Below are 22239 nucleotides of genomic sequence, written 5' to 3'. Positions count from 1 at the left end.
GTCATATCGAAGGAGCGAATTCCTATCAGTGGGTTTATGGAATGGTTTTAAACCCAGAACTTTAGTTGACAGATCAGAGAAGATGGTTAAGTCTAAAAAATCTATCTGTTCCTTGTGGAAATTCATAGTGAACTTTAAAAAGGGGTTAATCTCGTTCAACCATTGAAAAAAAGCCAATAGAGTGATCCTCTCCCACCTGGATGGGGCAATGCCCTTTTTGAAGGCCTTTTGGCGACTACCTTGGCACCCCTGAAATGTGTCATGGATGCTACAGCATGACTCATCGAACTGCAATGGCTTCTGCTGAAAGCCTGTATCATATTCAATTCATGTTGTATCATCTAGACGACTGTTACTCTGAAGTCCCCAAGGTGCCTCACTGAGAAACTCTGCATCTCTGGAGGTCTACGATACAACAGAAGAAAGGACATGGGCATACTTCAACTCTGGTGATGAAAGGAAAGAACCGGAAGACAAGCTTTCTCGATCTACACCCCAAGAGTCTGGAACCTCCCCCCCCCATCAACATCAGACTCTTCCCCTCGCTTCTCCAGTCCAGGAAATAACTCAATACCCTCTCCTCTTCAAGCAAGGGCTCCTCCCTTAAACATAGGTCCACATACCCTCCACTCCCTACCCTTCCTGAGACTGGGTGATCTGATGTCCACTGTTTTTCTCCCTTTGTTGCTTCTAGATCCCTTGCTGACAAATTGACAATTGCAGATCACTTAATGCACACAATTCTAGTAAACTTCCTATTGCCAAATATTTGTGTCGCGTTCGGCTACAGATGCCATTCACATTTATTCCATGCGAGAATCATGCCACTGACCATGCATCCATGCTCATTCAAATTATATGGAAGAAGAAGTGGTCTAGACGCAGATTTTATGGTAGCTGCAGGACAGGCAAAGAGGCTGCCCATTCTTATGGCATAGAAAGAAGAGTGCCTTGCCAACCTCTGGAGGTAGAAGATGTTTTGCAGAAATGGCCTATCCTTGAAGGTGCAGTTGTAGCAGCAGGACTGTGGCTGTCAATATTTGTCAGAACTGTTGAAGCTGAAACTAACTGTGGGGCAAGGGAGCCTGCTCTGGCATCTCTATCGCAGAAGGACGTTGCTGAGAGAGGAGCAAACCTTAAGCAAAAGCATCTTGACAAACTATGTATATAAGACACAGCAGAAGTTTAAAGCAGAGAAGTTGTCAAAGCGGAAGAGGTACTTTTTCTCTTCAACTTAATCTATCCTTTCCTGGAAGGAAGTCATCCGGGAAACTCCAATTGTGCTGTTATTTTCTTTGTGGAACTGTAAAGGAAGGATCTTTTCACCAAGCAAAGAGACTTTTGCCAGTGGATTTTATTTGTGTGAACATTTGGTTAAAACTGTTTTGTTCCTTGGAGGAAATTGACTTTGTGACATTCTTGGGGGAGCAAGATCTGCCTAGGACCATGAGAATTCATCCAAGACACTGGGTGTTTGGGTAACCTTTTATTTACGTTGCATTTAAGTTGCTTTGAATGTTTGTTTAGTGTGTGGGTTTTGTGAATGCTAGTAGATGTTCCCATAGATCTTAGAATATGTAGGGAATCCCCTGGTAGAGTAGGTTTAGTTATTATTTCTGTTATGATTTTGTGTTTAATAAAATGGCAAGTCCTGAGAAAAGTCCACACAGTCGCGAGTCTCACATTACTCACCCCTCACATGGCCCACAGATACCCCAGGTCCTCTCTAATGTTCATATAAGCAGTTTGTTATTAGGGATCTGACATGTTTTCGACTGTTGTTTTTTTTTTTTTTTAGACCGATAAGGAAGAACCTTCATCCGTGTAGAATTGACTGCCGATCAGACTGCACAGTGCTTAGGTTCCACATGACAAAGCTTGGTTCAAGGGGGACAGGCGGTGGTGCCGACGGGTGACTTGAAGTAGGGCTTGGAGCTAGATATTCCTGTGTGTGTCCTCGCAATTGTGTGATTTTTCCCGAAATAAGTGTTCTGTCCCAAGTAGTCAGCCATGCTTCTTTATCCTGCTGCTTCCTGGTGGCGAGCAAAGTCTTGACCCAAAATAGGCTGTCTCGTACATTGTGGAGAAGAATTCCTTTTCCATCAACATTCTCGTGGGGAGGCCCCAATATCTTTCACAGAAGAATTATCAGTGTTTATATTTGGGGATTAATATAGTGCCCCCCTAGCTAGGTTGCAACAGAGCGATGTACATGTTGAGGGTAACATATAAGGTATAGCAGGGTTACAATATGTGGCATGGGATGCCCGTGCCATATGGATGGGAAGTGATGCAAGTACATAAAGAGCCTAGGCGGCACCTGGTTATTGACTTTAGCAATCGCTCCTCCTTAGAGGGGTGTACAGGGCAGGGAATGGCCCACCGGCCTGGCTCTGTCCTCTGTGGGGGCTTAGTGCCATTACTGGCCTTGTACGTCCCCCTAAACGGGAGGGATTGCTATTCGCACTGTGGGGCTCTTATTTTCGTTTATTGTTTACTGTAGACCAGCTCCATGCGCACTGAGCAAGCCCAATCGCCAGTGCAAAAATAAATAAATAACAAGATGGCCACTTCCATAGTAAACAGAAAAGGGACTGTCGCTGAAACTGGAGCACAAAGCTCCAACAGCAAGTAAGTGGGGTAGGGTGCAGGATGTATTGGAGAGGGTTGGGGGTAACAGAGGGGGGGGCAACGCAGTGTCTCCCTGTTGCATGCATGACAACCCTCCCAATTTAGACCAGAGACTCCTGTTTATTTCTATCAAAATGTTGCAATTTGTTACTTCCTCCCTCCAAAAATAATTGTAACCCCAATTTAATCCAGTGGGAACATTGTGTTCTCCTGCTTTCTGTCACAAAATCTCCCTCCCGGGTGCTGCAATAGGTTGGCATGTATGTTATTGCCTCCCCACAATCAAGATACTACACCCAAGGAAGGGCCTAAGGTGGCTGGAGAAATGTGGTCAGTACACTGTGTTCTCACCTGCGTTTCCAGCCACCTGATTGGTGGAGCACCCTTCCCGAGGTTGCAAAAAAAGCATAAGGTACCCAGTCCCTTTCTGATCTACCAGAGTGTTGGTCCGGTCCTGACTGCCAAGGGGATGGTCGCCAAATGGCAAGGGCGTAGCAAGAGGATCAGTTTCCTGTTTGTATTTTGGGATTTTTGCCGTTTATTATTTATTTTCTCCTTGTGTGCCAGTTTTTTCTCTACCTGTCACCTGGTGGAGCATGGCTACAGATCTTTACAACGGGTATACAAGCCGTGTTGGGTTTGTGGGTAATGCAGGTCATCTTCGGAAGTCAGACTTGACTCACCTGTCCACTTTCAGAGTATTCAATGAATGACCTATGTCGAGGGGACATAGGCAAGCCCTCTATGCAAGTCTTGCAAAACCTTTAAGGCATATGACTCCGACCCGATCTTACAAAACGATCACTTATCTGCCTTTGATTGCTATGGTGCTGGCTGAAACTATCTGACTGACACCAGAAACACTGTCTAGTACAATTAGCGTATTATATAGGGTCAAGCACCATATCATTCTGCTGAAAAGAAGTCCTACAATTAGTTAATTCAACCTCAAGCAATACTTTTGAACCAGGTTTGCCCTCGGCAAAAATCCTTGTTGTATTTATTGGTTCTAACCCTTCACTTTGGCCAGAAGAAGACCTTCTAGAACAGGGATCTGCCTACTGCGTGAAGGGATCGTCTGATTGGCTCCAATGTGTGTGTGAAGTCTGTTGTAGTCCGATTTTTTGAAGTTCTAGAGTGATTTTTGTTGATGAACATCTGCCTTCGGATCAAGGCTGCTTCTGGAGGTTGTTGGTAACGTGGAGGCACCTGTCGTAGCCTGAAGGGCCAGTCACCCAGGGTGGAATGCGTTGCATCGATGGTGTCCAGATCCCTGCATCTCTAGGGGTAAAGGAGAATACCTGCTATCATTAATGTGTTCATTTTAATTGTTTTTTTGTTTTTGTTTATAATTTCTAGGTTGTTGCAACAACAGTAATGCTAGAGCGAAAAATTCCACGATGCCTCTGGCCTCACCAAGGGATATGTGGAAAGGAATATGGGCTTGCAGACAAATGGTACCTCAGGTAAGCCCGACTGGCACACATCCATCTTGCTATAGAAGTGTCTGTTGCATGAGGGGGTGGGGGGTCTCTATACACTTGCAAAATACAGCTGCACAGGCAGCTTTCAGCCATGTGCCCCACTGCTCGGAGCCCCCTTGGAGGTTTTTGTTATTTATTTTCTGTACAAGGTTAAAAAGTTGGGTCTTACTGGGCACTCCAACTAAGGTATGTCTTGCAGCTTTCAGTTTCCTGAAAATTCCTTAAATTCTATCACCCACTGACTGTAACATATTATGGAAGACCAAATTTAAAGAGTACCTCAATGTTTAGGGATCTGCTACTGTGCGCGAACAATCATGGCCACAGCGATGTATACGCCCTGTAAACCTGAGCCAGACAAGATACTCTTTAAGACCCTCACAACTGGCATCATCCTTATGAAGACTGGCTATGCCAGCCTTGGGCTTCAGAAAGCATAAATGCCAGATCGTGTCAATGCTCCTCAGCACTGCCCATGTACATGCTTAAGGAATCCTAAATCAGAGCGCAGGCCTTCCAGAGATCCTGGTAGAGTCGTCTCGAGGGATGGGACCAGTTCTAAAAAGTATATGCCATTGAAAGACAGTGCTCCACCCTATTCTTCGCTGCTCGTGCTCCTGGAGTAACTGGCCCAACCTCTCCTCGGGGGACAAGTCAGGTTCCGTAGTGGTCTGGTTTAAGGGTTTAGAAGGAGAATGACATGGAGGGTGCATATTTTGGCTATAAACGTTTAATCGCCAAACCTAACTCTCGACTTTCTATGAGGGGTTTCCCTGCCTCAACCTGAAACTAATAGGAACTGTCAGAATGTCCATCAAATCCATGTTCACCGTCCTGGGTCAAAACCTACTTCTAGCCCTCACACAAGTGAATAATGCCTTCACCGAGAGAATGACTCCCTTGCCCTGGTGTACTGGTTCAGTTCTGAAAATGCTCTTCCTCACCATAAAGACAGGGGGAATGGCTCCTTCCCCTGGCATCTCACAAATATTCTCCACAGGGCCGGGGGCAGGGGAGATGACTGTGATGCTGGAAATGCATTGGAGGGACAGGTCCTCCCTGTCCTTGTCCTGTAGTCCTTTTTCATTTGTGTGTTGTATTGTTTTCTGCCCAGGAGTCCATGTGAGACTCCTAGCAGTGCAGCTCTTCCTGTTTTTGGTTTGTTGTACAGACCCATGGGATACCCTTATGGCACCCATGGGTGGGGGTACAACCCTGTGTCCCTAGTGTATGTTTTTGGGTACCTGTGTGTGTGTCATGATGCCTACCTCCAAGGAGCCAGGTCCGACCCAGCAACCCCAGAGGCAGGCATCATTTCCCCCAGGGAAGTGCCAGCGGGCCCAAGCTGTGGCCCTTTGGACACAGTCCTGGCGCCTTAGGCGCCAGGCTCATGTTGGACCCCTGTCCTGGCGCCTTTGGCGCCAGGCTCATAAAGCTAGACATGTGTTCAAGTGTTTTAAGGTGCACTTACCTGATGCAGACCATGCTGCTACATCCAGGCCCTCTTGAGGCCTGAATGGAACTACTTTATCTGTGGAACTACTTTCCCCTGGGTGTGGTCGGGGAAGGATACATACCTGATCGGTGGAAGGATACATACCTGGAACTTCTTCCAAAGCTATTTAAACCACGCCCGATCAGCAACTCACGCTTCGCGTTGTTCTGCTCCTCGCAGCTGGACGCTCACCGTGTCAGCTCCTGCATCTAGACTTCAGCCACGCCTGTCAGCATCCTGGGTCACCTGCTAAGAGAGAATCGGAGAGAAAGAAGACCTTACCTGCTAAAGCTGCATCACAGAGACTTCACACCGACGATCCTGAAAGGGAAGACATCATTTTAAAAGCATTTCGCTTCGATCGCTGCAGCGCTGCATTTCACTCACCTTTCCTGGGCACCTCCATCTTCAGCAGCGATCATCCGGATCCGCAGCCACTCCTAGAGCCTAGAGAGAAAAAGACAAGAACACAAGGTGAGGGAAGGAAGGGAATAGGAAAAGCTCAGTTTCCTTCTAAGACTTACCTGTTGGGTCATTCCCATTTCATTTCGGGTCCTGCCGCTTCCTGGCATTCCGGACCCCGGCCCCTATGGGGAAAAAAGACAAAGACATTGAATGAGCGAATGCAAAGACATTACCCGAACGCTCATCCAGAACTTACCTGTCATTTACTGGAACTGCACGTTTCATTTCGGGTCGGCGCCATATCTCCGGCATTCCGAACCCCGGCCCCTAAGGGGAAAAAGACATAAGCATTAGCGCTTGCTGCAATAAGACAATGAACATTAATATTAAGCTTGAACTTTTGAACTTGCTACAGAACTCTTACAGCACCTTAGCTGAATAGTTAAGCTTATTTGAACTCCCATCAAACCTGAATCCAGTGAAGTAACTGGGTTTCAACGCGCCCCTGCATCAGAAGCAGGATGGAGAACTCATCCTTCCAGACCCTAAGGTGAGACTTCACAGGGAATCAAGGAAGGGTATCGTGGAGGGTTGGAAGGGAGTAGGAGGCTTGAGCATTATTCCGTCAGTAGGTAATACTCCCTTTTCACGCACAGGGGAATATTCCTGCGAGCCAGAGAAGCCAGAGTAGAGGGGTCCTACCTGTCCATCTTCAGAGTCCTGCGCTTCACCGTTGAAGAAGCATCAGCACTGGAAGCCAGATCTGCGCCTCCGTGGGAATCAGGTGAGCGTGACAGAACGCGAAGCCTACCCACAATTTCCCACCCGGGCGCTATGGAGACTTCCGAGACAGATCAGCTGGCCCAGCTTTTGGGGGAATTACGGGCAGAAGGGCACTCAGCCCGCCAGGAGACTAACGCTCTCAAAAGAGAACTGATCCTATCTAAGGAAAGAACAGATGACCTGGCCAAAAGGTTATTGCAGGCCCAGGCAAGGCACACTCCTTTACCTAATTCCGGGGACATTTCCACATCAATGGGTTTGAATAACCCGGTACAAATCAATCTACCTGGACACATGCCTTTGGCCGCGCCTGAACGTTTTGCGGGGGATCCCAAGAAATATGCCGTCTTTATGAACCAATGTCGTTTACACTTTCTATGCAGACCCGCGGCCTTCCCTAACGACCAGACCAAGGTAGCCTTTATACTATCTTACCTCAGTGGCAGTGCTGCCGATTGGTCTATTCCATTGGTAAATCAAGATGATCCCATTCTCCAGAATTTTCGGGTTTCCAGGCCAGCATGGAAAGATTGTTTGCTCGACACTCTCAAGGACAGGCCCTTGATAACGAACTGCTATCCTTACGACAAGGTAATCAGGATCTTCTGTCCTACGTTGCCACCTTTAAGAGACTGATTGTGGAAACTGGATGGCCAGAAAACAAAAGTATCACATTGTTTCATCGAGGCCTGCGCGGAGAGCTTAAGGATGTTCTAGCTCAGATAGTAGATCCACCCCAGGTCTGCGCAGACTACATAGACTTGGTGGTTCAACTTGATCACAGACTTCAAAATAGAAAAGCAGATCAGTTCAAGTACGAAACCCGAGCATCGATCAAAACCCATGCTAACTCCAAGAGTACCTACGTATCCGAACCTATGCAAATCGGCGGTGTTAAAGGACCATTAACACAGAAGGAACGAGAGAGAAGGCGGCAAATGCAACTTTGCCTGTATTGCGGGACTTCCGGTCACTTTCTTCGAAATTATCCGTTTAAACCACCTAAGAAGGTAGTTCTTCTTAGGTGGTTTAACTCTTTGACCTCGCATTTTGTCATGCCAATGGTGCTCGTGGACCCAAAACACCCTCGGCTGTTGCATGCTATAAAAGCATACATCGACAGTGGAGCTATTGGAAATTACAAAGACCGTGAATTGGCTTCCAGGATTAAGCTCCCTCTCCGCCCGAAAGTAACCCAAGATGTCATTACTACAGTAGATGGAACCGAAATAGCCTCAGGGCCTGTAACGCATTCCACTGTTGAAATGACACAGGTGGGTCAGGATGGACATCGGGAAGCAATCGTGTTTGATGTGATCAAGGCCCCACAATTTCAAGTAATTCTTGGAATTCCTTGGTTAGAAACACATAATCCCAGAATTGACTGGCGAGCAAAGAAGATAAGTTTTCCTGATTGTGAACCAACTTGTTACCCAAGAAATCCAGTTATGGGTCTAGCCTCAGCAACTTCCACCCCTGTACAGCTACCGTCGGAATACCAAGAATTCCAAGACGTTTTTCAGAAGGAACAGGCTAACACGTTACCTCCCCATCGGTCTTATGATTGCCAAATCGATCTGGTACCCAATGCTCAACTACCTTGTAGTAGGATTTATGCTCTTACGGAACCTGAGAACCTACATTTGCGTCAGTATTTAGATCAGTACCTAGCCAATGGTTTTATTCGCCCGTCCAAGTCTCCTGTCTCCTCAGCTCTGTTCTTCGTGCCGAAAAAAGAGGGCGACCTTAGAACATGTATAGACTATCGCGCCCTAAATCAAATAACGATTAAGAATCGTTATCCTCTGCCCCTGATCCCTGAGCTTATCGACCAGGTGAAATACGCTTGTGTGTACACCAAGTTAGATCTCCGAGGAGCTTATCACCTGGTGCGTATAAAAGAAGGCGACGAATGGAAGACTGCATTCCGCACCAAATTTGGGCTCTTCGAATATCAGGTGATGCCCTTCGGTTTGTGCAATGCACCTGCCGCCTTTCAGTACTTTATGAATGATGTTCTTCGGGAACTTATCAACGTCTGTGTCATTGTTTATATTGACGACATCCTGGTGTACTCCTCTTCAGAATCCGATCACAGAAAACATGTTAGGGCAGTTCTTGAGAAATCGCGCCAGCACAGACTATTTGCAAAGCTTGAAAAATGCGTTTTTCATACCACAGAAGTGGAGTTTCTCGGATTCATCCTGACACCTCAAGGAGTCCGAATGGACTCGCGAAAGGTGGACGCCATCCTCAAATGGCCATCTCCTAGCTCGGTGAAGGGAGTTCAGAGCATGCTCGGCTTCGCCAATTTCTATCGAAGATTCATCCCGGAATTTTCCCGAACAGTCCAACCCATCACAGCTCTCCTAAAGAAAAACAAACGCTTTGAATGGACTCTTGAGGCCGAAAAAGCCTTCAGGACCTGAAAACCAAATTCACCTCTGCACCTATATTGAAGCACCCACACCCAGATCTCCCTTACATTGTGGAAACCGACGCATCCAGTTCGGCCATGGGAGCTGTCCTGTCGCAAAGAGACCCAGAAACTAACCAACTACACCCTGTGGCCTTTTGGTCCAGGACATTTTCTCCTCCTGAAATCAACTACGCAATTACCGACAAAGAGTTACTGGCTATTAAATCTGCTTTCAAGGCTTGGCGTCACTACCTTCTCGGGGCAAGACACACCATCACCGTAATTACGGACCACAGAAATTTACAGTATTTAAAGACGGCCAAGGCTCAATCTTCACGACAACTCCGATGGGCTCTATTCTTTGCGGAATTTGATTTTGTAATTACCTATCGCCCTGGCTGCAAGAATGGTAAAGCGGACGCCTTATCCCGGATTGGCATGGAAGAACCCAATTCGAGTTTAGAACCTGTGCCAATCATACCAGAACAAAGAATCTTAGGCCTAACTTCATTGCAAACTATTGAGGACATCCAAACGCAAGTAAAACAACTTCTAGACTCTTCAGCCTTACTGGAATGGAGTCAAAAGGGTCCTCATTACACAGTTAAGGATGACTTACCCTACTTCCAGGAGCGGCTGTTTCTGCCTAGTAAAGAATTGCAAGAACTTGTTATTGCCCATCATCATGAATCATTAATGGAAGGACACCCTGGTATCGCTAAAACTGAGGAAAAAATCAAACGCCACTTCTGGTGGCCTTCTTGGAGAAAAGACATAAAGTCTTTTGTATTGTCTTGCGGAATTTGCGCCCAAAACAAGGGTCAAAAGAAAAGGCCAGCCGGCCTACTTCAACCCTTGGATATTCCACCGGCACCATGGCACACCTTGCCAATGGACTTTATAACTGACCTGCCTCCTTGTGCTGGTTATAACTCTATCCTTGTAATTGTGGATCTATTCTCCAAAATGGCCCACTTTATCCCTTTAAAAGGTTTGCCTTCAGCTTCCACCTTGGCAAAGGAATTTCTGGAGAATATAGTTCGCATACATGGTTTCCCTTCCATATTAGTCTCAGATCGTGGAAGTCAATTTATCTCCCATTTTTGGAAGAAGTGTTGCCAACTAGCACAAATAGATGTGCGGCTATCCACCAGCCACCACCCCCAGACCGACGGACAAACCGAGAGAACCAATCAGACTCTCGAGCAATATCTTCGGTGCATGTTACACCAATCCGAGTTAAATTGGAAAGACATCCTTTGGATCGCAGAATATGCATACAACAATTCAGTGCATTCTGGAACCGGACAAACTCCTTTTTATACTTTGTATGGTCACCATCCTCGGACCTCTGATCTAGATCCACCTCTGACCCTGGAAATGCCCGCAGTAAATCATCTGCATTCCACAATAACCCAAGCCTTCAAAAAAGCTGCAACTCATTTACAGCAAGCCAAGAAAAAGTATAAAGAAAACGCTGATTTGCACCGAAGTAAAACTCCTCCTTACCAAGTAGGAGATCAGGTATGGCTAGCAACTAAACATTTACCCCTCAAGGGCCCGCGAACCTTCAATCCCAGATTCATAGGACCTTATCCCATCAAGGCTATAATCAATCCCGTGGCCTTTAAACTGGATTTACCGTCTAACAAGCGTATTCATCCAGTTTTTCATGCATCACTTTTGAAGCCAGTACAACAAGGGACCCGACTGTCCAAGCCTCCAGACCCAGTTCAAATTGAAGGGGAATTAGAATTCGAAATTAAAGACATTTTAGACTCCAAGGTGTTAAAGTCCAAACTCTTCTATCTTGTTGACTGGAAGGGATATGGACCTCAGGAGAGATCGTGGGAGCCTAGTAACCATGTTCACGCACCTCGATTAATACAAAGGTTCCACCGGAGATTTCCGAAAAAGCCAAAACCCCCGGAGGGAACAACCTTGTGAGGGGCCTTGAGAGGGGGTACTGTCATGATGCCTACCTCCAAGGAGCCAGGTCCGACCCAGCAACCCCAGAGGCAGACATCATTTCCCCCAGGGAAGTGCCAGCGGGCCCAAGCCGGGGCCCTTTGGACACAGTCCTGGCACCTTAGGCGCCAGGCTCATGTTGGACCCCTGTCCTGGCGCCTTAGGCGCCAGGCTCATAAAGCTAGACATGTGTTCAAGTGTTTTAAGGTGCACTTACCTGATGCAGACCATGCTGCTACATCCAGGCCCTCTTGAGGCCTGAATGGAACTACTTTACCTGTGGAACTACTTTCCCCTGGGTGTGGTCGGGGAAGGATACATACCTGATCGGTGGAAGGATACATACCTGGAACTTCTTCCAAAGCTATTTAAACCACGCCCGATCAGCAACTCACGCTTCGCGTTGTTCTGCTCCTCGCAGCTGGACGCTCACCGTGTCAGCTCCTGCATCTGGACTTCAGCCACGCCTGTCAGCATCCTAGGTCACCTGCTAAAAGAGAATTGGAGAGAAAGAAGACCTTACCTGCTAAAGTTGCATCACAGAGACTTCACACCGACGATCCTGAAAGGGAAGACATAATTTTGAAAGCATTTCGCTTCGATCGCTGCAGCACTGCATTTCACTCACCTTTCCTGGGCACCTCCATCTTCAGCAGCGATCATCCGGAACCGCAGCCACTTCCCAGAGCTTAGAGAGAAAAAGACAAGAACACAAGGTGAGAGAAGGAAGGGAATAGGAAAAGCTCAATTTCCTTCTAAGACTTACCTGTTGGGTCATTCCCATTTTATTTCGGGTCCTGCCGCTTCCTGGCATTCCGGACCCCGGCCCCTATGGGGAAAAAAGACAAAGACATTGAATGAGCGAATGCAAAGACATTACCCGAACGCTCAACCAGAACTTACCTGTCATTTACTGGAACTGCACGTTTCACTTCGGGTCTGCGCCATATCTTCGGCATTCCGAACCCCGGCCCCGAAGGGGAAAAAGACATAAGCGTTAGCGCTTGCTGCAATAAGACAATGAACATTATTATTAAGCTTGAACTTTTGAACTTGCTACAGAACTCTCACAGCGCCTTACCTGAATAGTCAAGCTTATTTGAACTCCCATCAAACCTCAATCCAGTGAAGTAACTGGGTTTCAACAGGCCCCTGCATCAGAAGCAGGATGGAGAACTCATCCTTCCAGACCCTAAGGTGAGACTTCACAGGGAATCGAGGAAGGGTATCGTGGAGGGTTTGAAGGGAGTAGGAGGCTTGTGCATTATTCCGTCAGTAGGTAATACTCCCTTTTCACGCACAGGGGAATATTCCTGCGAGCCAGTGAGTCCATCTTCAGAGTCCTGCGCTTCATAATAGAAGAAGCATCAGCACTCGAAGCCAGACCTGCGCCTCCGTGGGAATCAGGTGAGCGTGACAGTGTGGACCCCAGAGCAGGGTATGAGCTGGTGGCAACTCCATGTTGAATTTGCCAGGGGCTCTGAGTATCCTCCATTTTGGATACCCAGGCCCTGCCATTGGAATCAGTTGATTCCTGATGGGAAACAAGATGGCCCCTGTGGCCTCTTGCTTTCTATTACCCATTACCTTGTTTTCCCAAAGTTCTGGGAAGCCCTGACTCTGTCCCTTCCCCCTGACTGGCTGTTGGGTGGAAGTTCCATATATGGTGTTGTTGTGAAGTCCAGGCCAGACTGGCTGGAGCCTTCCCAGTGACTGTATGTTGTGGGTACACCCTGTGGGTGGGACCTGGGTGAATGGAGTGTGTGACCAATATGCACTTCTTGTTGTGACTGTCTGGTTTCTGGTATGAGACAAAAAGACTGAGACGGCCCTGCCCAAAACTGGCCTGAATGCAGTGTGTAGTGTTGAATGGCTGGGTACTTGTCCCAATACACATTCCTTGTTGTGAGTGTCTGAGAGGGAGGAGGATGGCCTGAATGCACTGTATGCCTGATTGGCTGACTGACTGCATGAATGCCCTACTGTATAATTGGCTGCTGAGAGTGACCCAGCAGTGTGGATGAGGGACAGAATAGAATATCTGGGGACCTCTCACAACTGGAAATTGTTCAGAAGCTGTGTCTACACTTGAAGAGTAACTGGAACAGCTGACCCTCGATGCCCAGCTGGAAGAAGAAGACTTGCTGCTGCATTTGCTTCGACCCGATCGGAAAGCTGGCGTGTTTGTCGAGGACTGATCCAAGAGAGGACCTGGTAAGGCGCCCTCTTCCCGTGCTCTGAGGGACCATTGAGCACCGCTAAACTTCGCCGAAGCTCCCTGGAAGTCAGACCCTCGAAAGGCTGCCGACCGGAGACGGGGACCGCCGAGGAGAACGAAGTGAAGCACCTGGACATCGCCGCCATCCAAGTCCATTGCCGTCGCCCAGGGTTCGCAGTATCGCCGTAACCGATGGAGGCCCGTCGAAGCCATGTTGCCCCAGAAGAGGGGACCGCTTGACACCATGCCGCCGACGACCGAAGCCGCCCGCTCCTTTGCCTATGACTGTTGAATCGAGGGACTCCCTTGTCCGCACCGACGACCGCTTTATCCTGCCAGAGAAAGTAGAGGACGCTGACGTGCTGAGGAGAATCCGCCAGTGGGTTTCCCGCCACCTGAAGACCACAAAGACTTCGACTCGATGCCCTTGCCGGGCTACAGTTCTTCAGAAACTCTTTGTGCTCCAGAACGATCAAACGCTGAGGTGCCCCGCACACTTCATCCTCGCAGGACGTCGCTGACGAGCACCGTCTGGATCGACGCTGTGGCCTCAGCACCTTCGAACTTTTCGTTGATGCCAAGTTCACCTTCTTCGACGCCTCAACGATCTGTGACTCCTGCTTTAAAGGGAGTCACTCAAGAAGGATCCCTCAACGCTTCTTTGAATAACTATGCTCGACAGGTACATTGGGGGGGTGAAAACATTATAGGAGAGAATAAGACTATCGATCTATATATGGACCGGGCTTGTGCTATATCTTTTACAGGTTGCCCAGGTGGGGGGGGGGGGTTCTCCACACAGGACTGTATCGGTAGGGGCCAGTAATCTGCCAATTGTTCACCCATCTTGCTTTCCTTCCTCTCTCTACTGTTGGTTTCCTCTTTATTGATCTGTGTAACATTTTGACAGTATAGTTGATGCACTTTAATGAGATCTAATAATATTTGTGGTACAACTGTAAAACTGTATATATTTACCATTGTCGATTTTCTGCCTGCGTGTCACCCCGGTGGGGGGGAGGCTTAAAGTCTTAACTTGGTCTGGGGTAGACCTTGGTGGTAACAGCCTTTAGCCCTTGCAGGGGTCTGAATGACGCAGGCTCTGGCTAGCAGGCTGTACTACAGAGATTCGGCACAGACCACGGTGGTTAATGCTACACTAAGACTCAGAAAGACCTGTAATTCAGCATCTCACTCTAAATAGTCTCATGATTTTCATTTTGAAAAGATGCCGTTGTCCTGATGAATCCAGTAAGAACAAAACAAAGCTACATTCTCTGGCTGGAATATCCAGAAAATCCCTGTATTGCTGTTGGCCTGCTTGCACTCGACCGGAAGTGTTCGGCAGATGCCCACAGTAAGAGAATGTCCACTTCTAGAGGCAAGAGTTTTGGAATGTACAAATAGATCTGTGTGATGCTTGGCCAACATGACAACCAGAGGCAGGTGTTTAGTTGACTTGAAGGAACAACCTAGACTCAAAGAGCACCAGGCAAACTCTTTACTATAATGTGGTCTCTTCGAGTCGATGAAAGGGTGTAGTGATTATATCCGGATGCTAACCTTTCCCAACGATGACCTCGCTTGACAGAGCCTCTTCGTCTTTAAGTGTGTTCGTTTAGCATCAAACTGCAAGATTCCTCTGGCACCTCGTGCAGTGGATGAGTGAAACACCTTCCATCCTAAATCTTTACAACAATTGGCAAGAGCGGAGATGGCTGGAGTGTAACAGTTGACTGGGACAGAATATCCTCTACGATGTGTTCTCTTCAGACACCCTTTGGAATCCGAAGAAGAAAGTCAAGGTGGATTCTAGAGGAAAGTGTGCTATGCCAAGTAAACCCACTTTCAACATACGCTCTGTGGTTGGGTTGTGTCCGTGGTTGAACCCAGGCTGCCAGCCCATTGGGGGTGTAACTAGATCACAGACCTCCATATCGCGGATCCATCAAAACATTATCCATCTACATCTCAAAGGTAAACCAGCAGCTGGAAGGTGAAATGCCTTCAACAAGAAACAGAGACATGCAGCCTGAAAAGTCCTCACAATGATTTGTCTAGCAGCGGTTCCTTATATCTTCTTTTAGGAGCCCAGTGGCATTAGGAGGGTGAATTGATAATATGCAATTGTCTATTGGCACTCCTGGCCTTATTGGTACCAAGAGTTACTGGTCAGAGAAAGTCAAATATTAATCAAAAAGACTGCTTTGCTCAAATCTGTGCCTAGAAGTGGAATTTAATTGCAAATAATGACTTAAGTGAAATGTACATTGGTATTTCGAATGTTCTGTCATACCTGGTGTCTATGCTCTACCAACCTCTGAGATAGATGGCATGTTATCATACAGTTATAGCAGTAGCTTGCCAGTCAGTTCAGACAGTTATGGCCATTCTCTTCTAACTCTAATGATTGCTCTAAACTTGCCATTCAACACTTGGTGCTGGGATACATTGTAGAGGCTCAAAAATATGCCCCCTTTCTCAGAATTTAAACCATCTGACAAGAGCACGAGCCAGAAAGGCCTTCATCAAAGAAAGTGACTCATGATCACCTCACTTCTAGGTGTGAAGAGGAAACCTCTGAAGGTTGAGCTCAGCAGACAGACTCTTATAGCCTGTACAGCAAAGAGCTGATTAGGGCAAGGATTGCAGAGAGCAGCCACACACTTCATTCAATGGGCAACGCAAACGTACACTGGAACCTTATGGACAGTAAGCCTCATTCCTCCATTGTGGACTTCCTGGCCTTATTATTTAATACTTGTATAGCGCCACACACCCAGAGGCCTCAAGCCGCACATAAAACAGATGCATAAGAAACAAGAACAAAGAGAGCCGCAACTCAGGGCACATAACCAGAAAATATCTACCGTTGTTAGCATCTGCCACCTAGCAAACCTGCCAGAAGAAAGGCACCCTACAGTTGCTACAAAAGAGGGTACCACACTAGATGGAAGTCCCCATTGGACCCAGGAGTGGGCTTCGAACCTCCCAATCTTGTACCAGAATCTGTGTATACTGGGGTGGGGAAAACCACTGGCTACATTGCCAGTGATGAATGAAAGTCTCCAGAAAAGGGAGAGAAGACTGGAAAATCCAGATGGAAGAAAGACCTTTCCATGAAGCCCGGGAGGAGCAGAATGGACACTTGCTGGAAGAGCTAAGGAGCTTGCCTGCTATGGAGGACCAGATGACCGGAATACCCCAATACCCAGATTGGGAAGTGGGCCTGGGCCGAGGATATCCCGATACCCATATCAGGAAGTGTGCCTGGGCCTAGGATATCCCAATATCCATATCAGGAAGTGTGCCTGGGCTGAGGATATCCCAATATCCATATCAGTAAGTGTGCCTGGGCCGAGGATATCTCGATACCCATATCAGGAAGTGTGCCTGGGCCGAGGATATCCGACAGCCATATAAGGAAGTGTGCCTGGACCAAGGATATCCCGATACCCATATCAGGAAGTGGGCCTGGGCCGAGGATATCCCGATACCCATATCAGGAAGTGTGCCTGGGCCGAGGATATCCCGATACCCATATCAGGAAGTGTGCCTGGGCCGAGGATATCCCAATACCCATATCGGGAAGTGTGCCTGGGCTGAGGATATCCCGATACCCAGATCAGGAAGTGTGCCTGGGCTGAGGATATCCCGATACCCATATGGGACAGTGTGCCTGGGCCCCAGATATACCAATACCCATATGGGACAGTGTGCCTGGGCCCCAGATAAACCAATACCCATATGGGACAGTGTGCCAGGGCCCAAGATATCCCGATACCCATATGGGACAGTGTATTCTCCCTGAGGGATAAGAGCAGAAGAGATCTCCAGCTCTGCAGGATCTTTGGTGATGAGCCGTGGCACTCCGCGCTGCGTTTAAGCTTATAGCTATTAATATCTAAGATGGCTGCTATTCTCGCATATATGCTGTCCCTACAAAGCAGACAATAATGTAATTGTGCAGAAACCTTAAGAGCACCCTCACCCCCCCCTTGTCTCTTAAAGTGCCTGCAGCAGCCTTTGCCTTATCCTAAAGCGCCTGGCGGTGCAAGAAGAGCATGTCTCCTTGCCAACACTTGGCTGGCATCAAGTGAATGTAGAAAAAAGTGCCCTTGACTTTGGATGTTTGTAACACACTTTTTACAACTGGCTTCATCTTGTGAAGGGAAGCATTGTGTAGGTGGTTTTATTTTTCTTCTTGAAGCAAGCTCAATACATAATAATAATAATAATAATAATAATAATAATAATTAATAATGTATGTAATCATTGTCCGTGCCGAACACTGGTAGTTTGAATCCAAGAAATGAGAAAGTGACAACAAGTGTATGTGTTAAGCTCTGAGTGAACCATTGATCCACTTCCCCAGCACTTCTATTGTTTGTTGGGTTCCAGATGTTGGCCGCATCTACAGACCTGATTGTTTAACTTGTCCATCTCTCAATCTACTACTGCTTTATTCATTGGTAGTCATGAAGGGCAGGATGAGGAAATTGATGGTCCTCCTCCAACCTGGATATGATGACTCTAACATGGTTTCTTCTCCTTCTTTCACAGAGTGGAGGACCGTAAAGATCACACGAAGCAGAAGATCAAGAGATACGCAGAGGCGTTCATGCGTTCAGAAGCAGACGACGACATGGAAAACGGTCGCTTGAAATCAGAGGTGACCAACATCCCATGCCATCCACATATCACGCCTTATGTACCCCGGGATGCTGCTCCATCATGCCTCTTCCGGACCACATCCGAGAGAAGATCGAGCCGTGGTTGGCAGATTCTTAGGAAGACCACTGTTGGGCATCTCCAAGGAAGGCTCAACTATGCTCTGGAAAATGAGGAAGAGATCTATCAGGTGTGAGACATTTGGGACCAAGTCCATGGAAGTTCTGTGAAACTCTGAGCCGATGCTCACGACAATACACACGTGTGACCCTACCTCCAATATATGAAAACTGAACTCCGTGAGATCTATGTTCCTGTTCCATTGAACCTGGAAGCAGTGTGCAAAAGGCTATATTCTATTCTCTACAGTGGCTTTGAAATGTACTTCAAGCCAACTTCTATTAACATTTGTCTGAAGGGCAGCTTGCACATCGCGAGTGGACCAATGCTTGCAGCCCCGCCTCCCACCTCTTCATGTCATCTAAAATTCAAATATTTCAATAAAGACTGGAACTGCTGGAGGGCAAAGCTGGAGGCACAGCTGGAGGCACCAGGGTATAGTGATTGAGCTGAACATGAATTGTTATCCCTGAGCTCTGTTTTTCAACATATCCCTTGCTGACCGGTTCCAGCGTATCCCAAACGGGGAGCTGACCTTATTATGGACCTGTGGACTGGACATATGTTCTGTCCCCCAGTGTTTGCAGCTGGCTTTACCATGTACCAGCTACTATGTTGTGTGCAGTGAGAAGGAGCTCTTGCATTCACAAAACATTGCTATTACCAGTTTCGACTGAGCTTGCCAGAGCGTGTGTAAGTTTGATAACACTCGCGGAAATATCTCCATGGCAAATGCACCCTTTTGTCTCTGGCTTTTGAAGAAGTGGAAATAGACTGTCATCGGACAGAAAAGAAACCTTGAATGTTTCTTTGTCCACTGTTTTTGTACTTTTTTTTCATAAAAGATAACTGTGAAGCAAAGGCAAGTCTTGCAGCATTAACCACTGTTCAGGGCCTTGCTGCCCGTATGCCATTCTGAGTAGCCTGCATGACATTACAGTCCCGGATGCCAACACTAGGCTCCCCAGACTGCTCCAAATGGTAATTGTCCTATTCATTACAACCCAGAATGAAGCCATGTACTGGTGGGCATATGCTTATCAAGGTGGCACACCATAGACATGGGTAAATAAGGTTTACCCACCTGTGAACCATGCCAGCCCTCCTCTTGATGTTAAACTGGGTCTTGCACTCTTTAGCAGGGCCTATCCTGGTCTTGCACTCTTTAGCAGGGCCTATCCTGGTCTTGCACTCTTTAGCATGACCTATCCTGGTCTTGCACTCTTTAGCGTGGCCTATCCTGGTCTTGCAGTCTTTAGAGGGGCCTATCCTGCTCTTCTTGTGGGCAGTCTGCTCTGAATAACCCGTTGTAGACCCTGATCTCAGTCATTGAAACAATGTTGCTTTTTTATTCAACCTTCACTCCCATCACCCTGCTGGTTGCACATATTCATGGGGAGCTGTATGGACTAGTCCCTTGTTCTCTGTGCCTGCTCTGTGTACTGTCCCCAATCTTTTACGTAAAGGCACTTTAAGATGTTTTGATGTTTTACTCTGTTGCATAGTTGATGATATCCTCGTTGATAGTGTCTCAGACGCGTCTTGCTTATGCAGAGATGGCTTTGCACCCTGATAGTTAAAATCTCCTCTAAAAGCGGTACTAGAAAGCTAATCGCGAGTCCACCGCCAGCGATGGAAAGATGAAGTCTGCAGGAGGCCTGAGCAAATCTGCAACAGGATCACTGGACCTCATGCAAGATGCTTCCTTCGGCCAAAAGAGGGTACTTCCAGAGCAAGGGCAAGCGAGTGGCAAAACTCAACTATACCAACGCTAGATACGAGCTTGCACACTATTGCCCTTTCTTGCAGAGCGATGGCAACGTTCCAAACATGAAAACACCAGTCAGATCCCACACAACACTGACGTGCTGCCGAATACAATGGGATTGCTGGAGACTTAGTTGGGTTCCTTCAGGCTCCCGTCGACTCTGTTGGGATCCAATCCAAATAATTTGATGAATCTGTAGAAGTAGGGATCATGAAGGACCAAGCTCAACCCTATTGAAAAAGGCCACTCATTTCAAAGGAGGTGATGTGCAGTCAACCTGCATTTGTATAGTGGCGCGCATTAGGCCTTTGTGAAGAAAAGTGCATTGGAGTTCACTCGTGCTCTGAGTGCTGTGTTTGAGAATTGCAGATTACCAGTACACAAACCAGTGTCTTCTTAAACCGATGGGCAGTACGCTGTTTGGTACCCTTTAAAAAGACAATGTGTATATTTAGATGTTTTAAAATATTTATTTGCTAGCTGAGACGATGAGTTTTAGGTGTTTCCTCATAGTTGTAAAAATTCCTTTCATGCCATAATCTGGACAGGCTTTTAAAATCTCCTTACCACAATATTGACCCAAAATATCCAACTAACCTCCCCACCAAGCGCTTGCCCCAAAAAAGTCAGCACTGGAGATGGACTATGCAACTAACTAAATCCTAGATTTGATGGTGAACGCGTGACGCAGGCTTTGCCCCACTTGGTTCCTTTTAATATTCTGGGATGGACTTTTCATGTCGATGGGCTACCTTGGAGAGAATTGTGGGTAGGCAAGTATGGAATTAGTGCTGGTCTATATGCCTGTCTTTAAGGTCTGGCATGGGGTGACATTTGTGGTAGATTATGATCGATAAACAGCATTTTAATCTTAATATCATAGTCCTTTATCTTCCAACAGGGATCCCATTCCTTATTATGCAGCCAGTCGCGCACCTTATCCAGGACCCAAACTCTTTGTCGGTATGTAGTTCAGGGAGTTGAGAGAACCCGCCCCCAGCCCACATTGTAACGTTGAACTCAATCCCTGTAAACACACACTCCGCAGAATACTGCGTCAGTGTGTACGGCTAGTGTCAAGGGAATGGCTCACTAGTGGGTGATTGCAATGGTCATTGCGAAACGGTGCACATGTAAGGTGTGCTGTAAATTTGCACCATTACACAACTGGTTTGAGCTTTGTTGCCCAATACATGGTCTCCGCTCCTTTCGTCGCTGCTTCACACTTTTGGGCGCTGACACACAACTAGATGAGGGAGGCCATCAAGCAGTCGCATTGCCTCTTGCACGCTTGGGGAGGAACGCCTGCACCATCTGGCCTAAGCTTAGACTTGTCACCACACAGACCATTTTCCCATAAATGAATCTAGTTTTGGTATCTGAATTGTTTTTAATCCTGAAATTCAAGTCTGGTTATCTGTGTTTATTCGGCATGGTGACTATTTTAGACCGCACAAAATGTTCTTGCTGGCACGGGTTTGGACATTGTAGAAGTTACAAATCCCCTATCCAACTTTATCCTCTCCCCACACCCTCTAGTCCCCCATGTTGGTATGTGTGCCCCCCAACCCCTACTGGTTCCCCATGATGTTATGTGTGCCCCCACCCCCCTCTGGTCCCCTGTGAGGTTATGTGTGAACCCCCACCCCCTCTTGTCCCCCGTGATGGTATGTGTGATTGGTCCCTGTAAATGAGAGGCCTGGCAACAAGGATTGTTGAACCAAAAAAAAAATGTTATTCAGGATGCAGGGATTACTGCTTCAATTTAAAAGGTTCTTAATAAAGATTACTTCTTCCTTCTGTAGTAAGGATGAGGCTTCACAAAGGTGTAGCTAGTTCTCATAAACCCACAGTGTCTCGGGTGCTCCTTCTCTCTCGGGTTCCTGCAAGGGAATGGAGAAGACACACTCAGTCCGTCATTTGTGTCCACCTTATATAGGGGCTGGAGTGTTGTGAACCAATCAGGGAGGTGTTGTTCAGGTAGTCTATAAAAGTTCCCATAAGCCCTGCCCCCTTTCTCTTGTAACGAAGGTTGCCTCCATGCCTGGTCCGCGAAGCCCGCGCAACCGAAAGGAACGCCGGCCTCCACGTGAGCTGACACCGCTGCATTCGCTGGACCTCTGCAACGAGAAATGAAAGGTGAGCGTTGGCGGGGGTCTCTGTAATCCGGTACTCCCACGTGTTTCTCCGTCGCGGCTTTCCACTGCCATGTGAACTGAACTGCTCGATGGTAATCCACCGGCTGTTTGGGAGCATAACTGGTCTGATTGATGTTAC

The 22239-nt window shown here is 47.4% G+C and overlaps 1 protein-coding gene across 2 annotated transcripts in view; it reads left to right on the top strand.

The window, feature by feature from the left end:
* Positions 1–19055, top strand: part of LOC138580095 (transient receptor potential cation channel subfamily V member 6-like) — a 164284-nt gene extending 145229 nt beyond the window's left edge. For both annotated transcript variants that reach the window (XM_069650373.1, XM_069650374.1), the window contains 2 exons: positions 3991–4097; positions 17967–19055. In XM_069650373.1, coding sequence (XP_069506474.1) covers positions 3991–4097; positions 17967–18270 — 411 coding nt within the window. In that variant the 3' untranslated portion in view covers positions 18271–19055. The remainder of the gene's footprint in view (positions 1–3990; positions 4098–17966) is intronic.
* The last annotated feature ends 3184 nt before the right edge of the window (positions 19056–22239 follow it).

The sequence above is a fragment of the Ambystoma mexicanum genome, chromosome 3p (genome assembly GCF_040938575.1).
Source record: "Ambystoma mexicanum isolate Mex_15411 chromosome 3p, UKY_AmexF1_1, whole genome shotgun sequence".
Lineage (NCBI taxonomy): Eukaryota > Metazoa > Chordata > Amphibia > Caudata > Ambystomatidae > Ambystoma > Ambystoma mexicanum.
The sequence above is the reverse complement of the archived record's forward strand: the minus strand, read 5'-3'. Positions and strand labels throughout refer to the sequence as shown.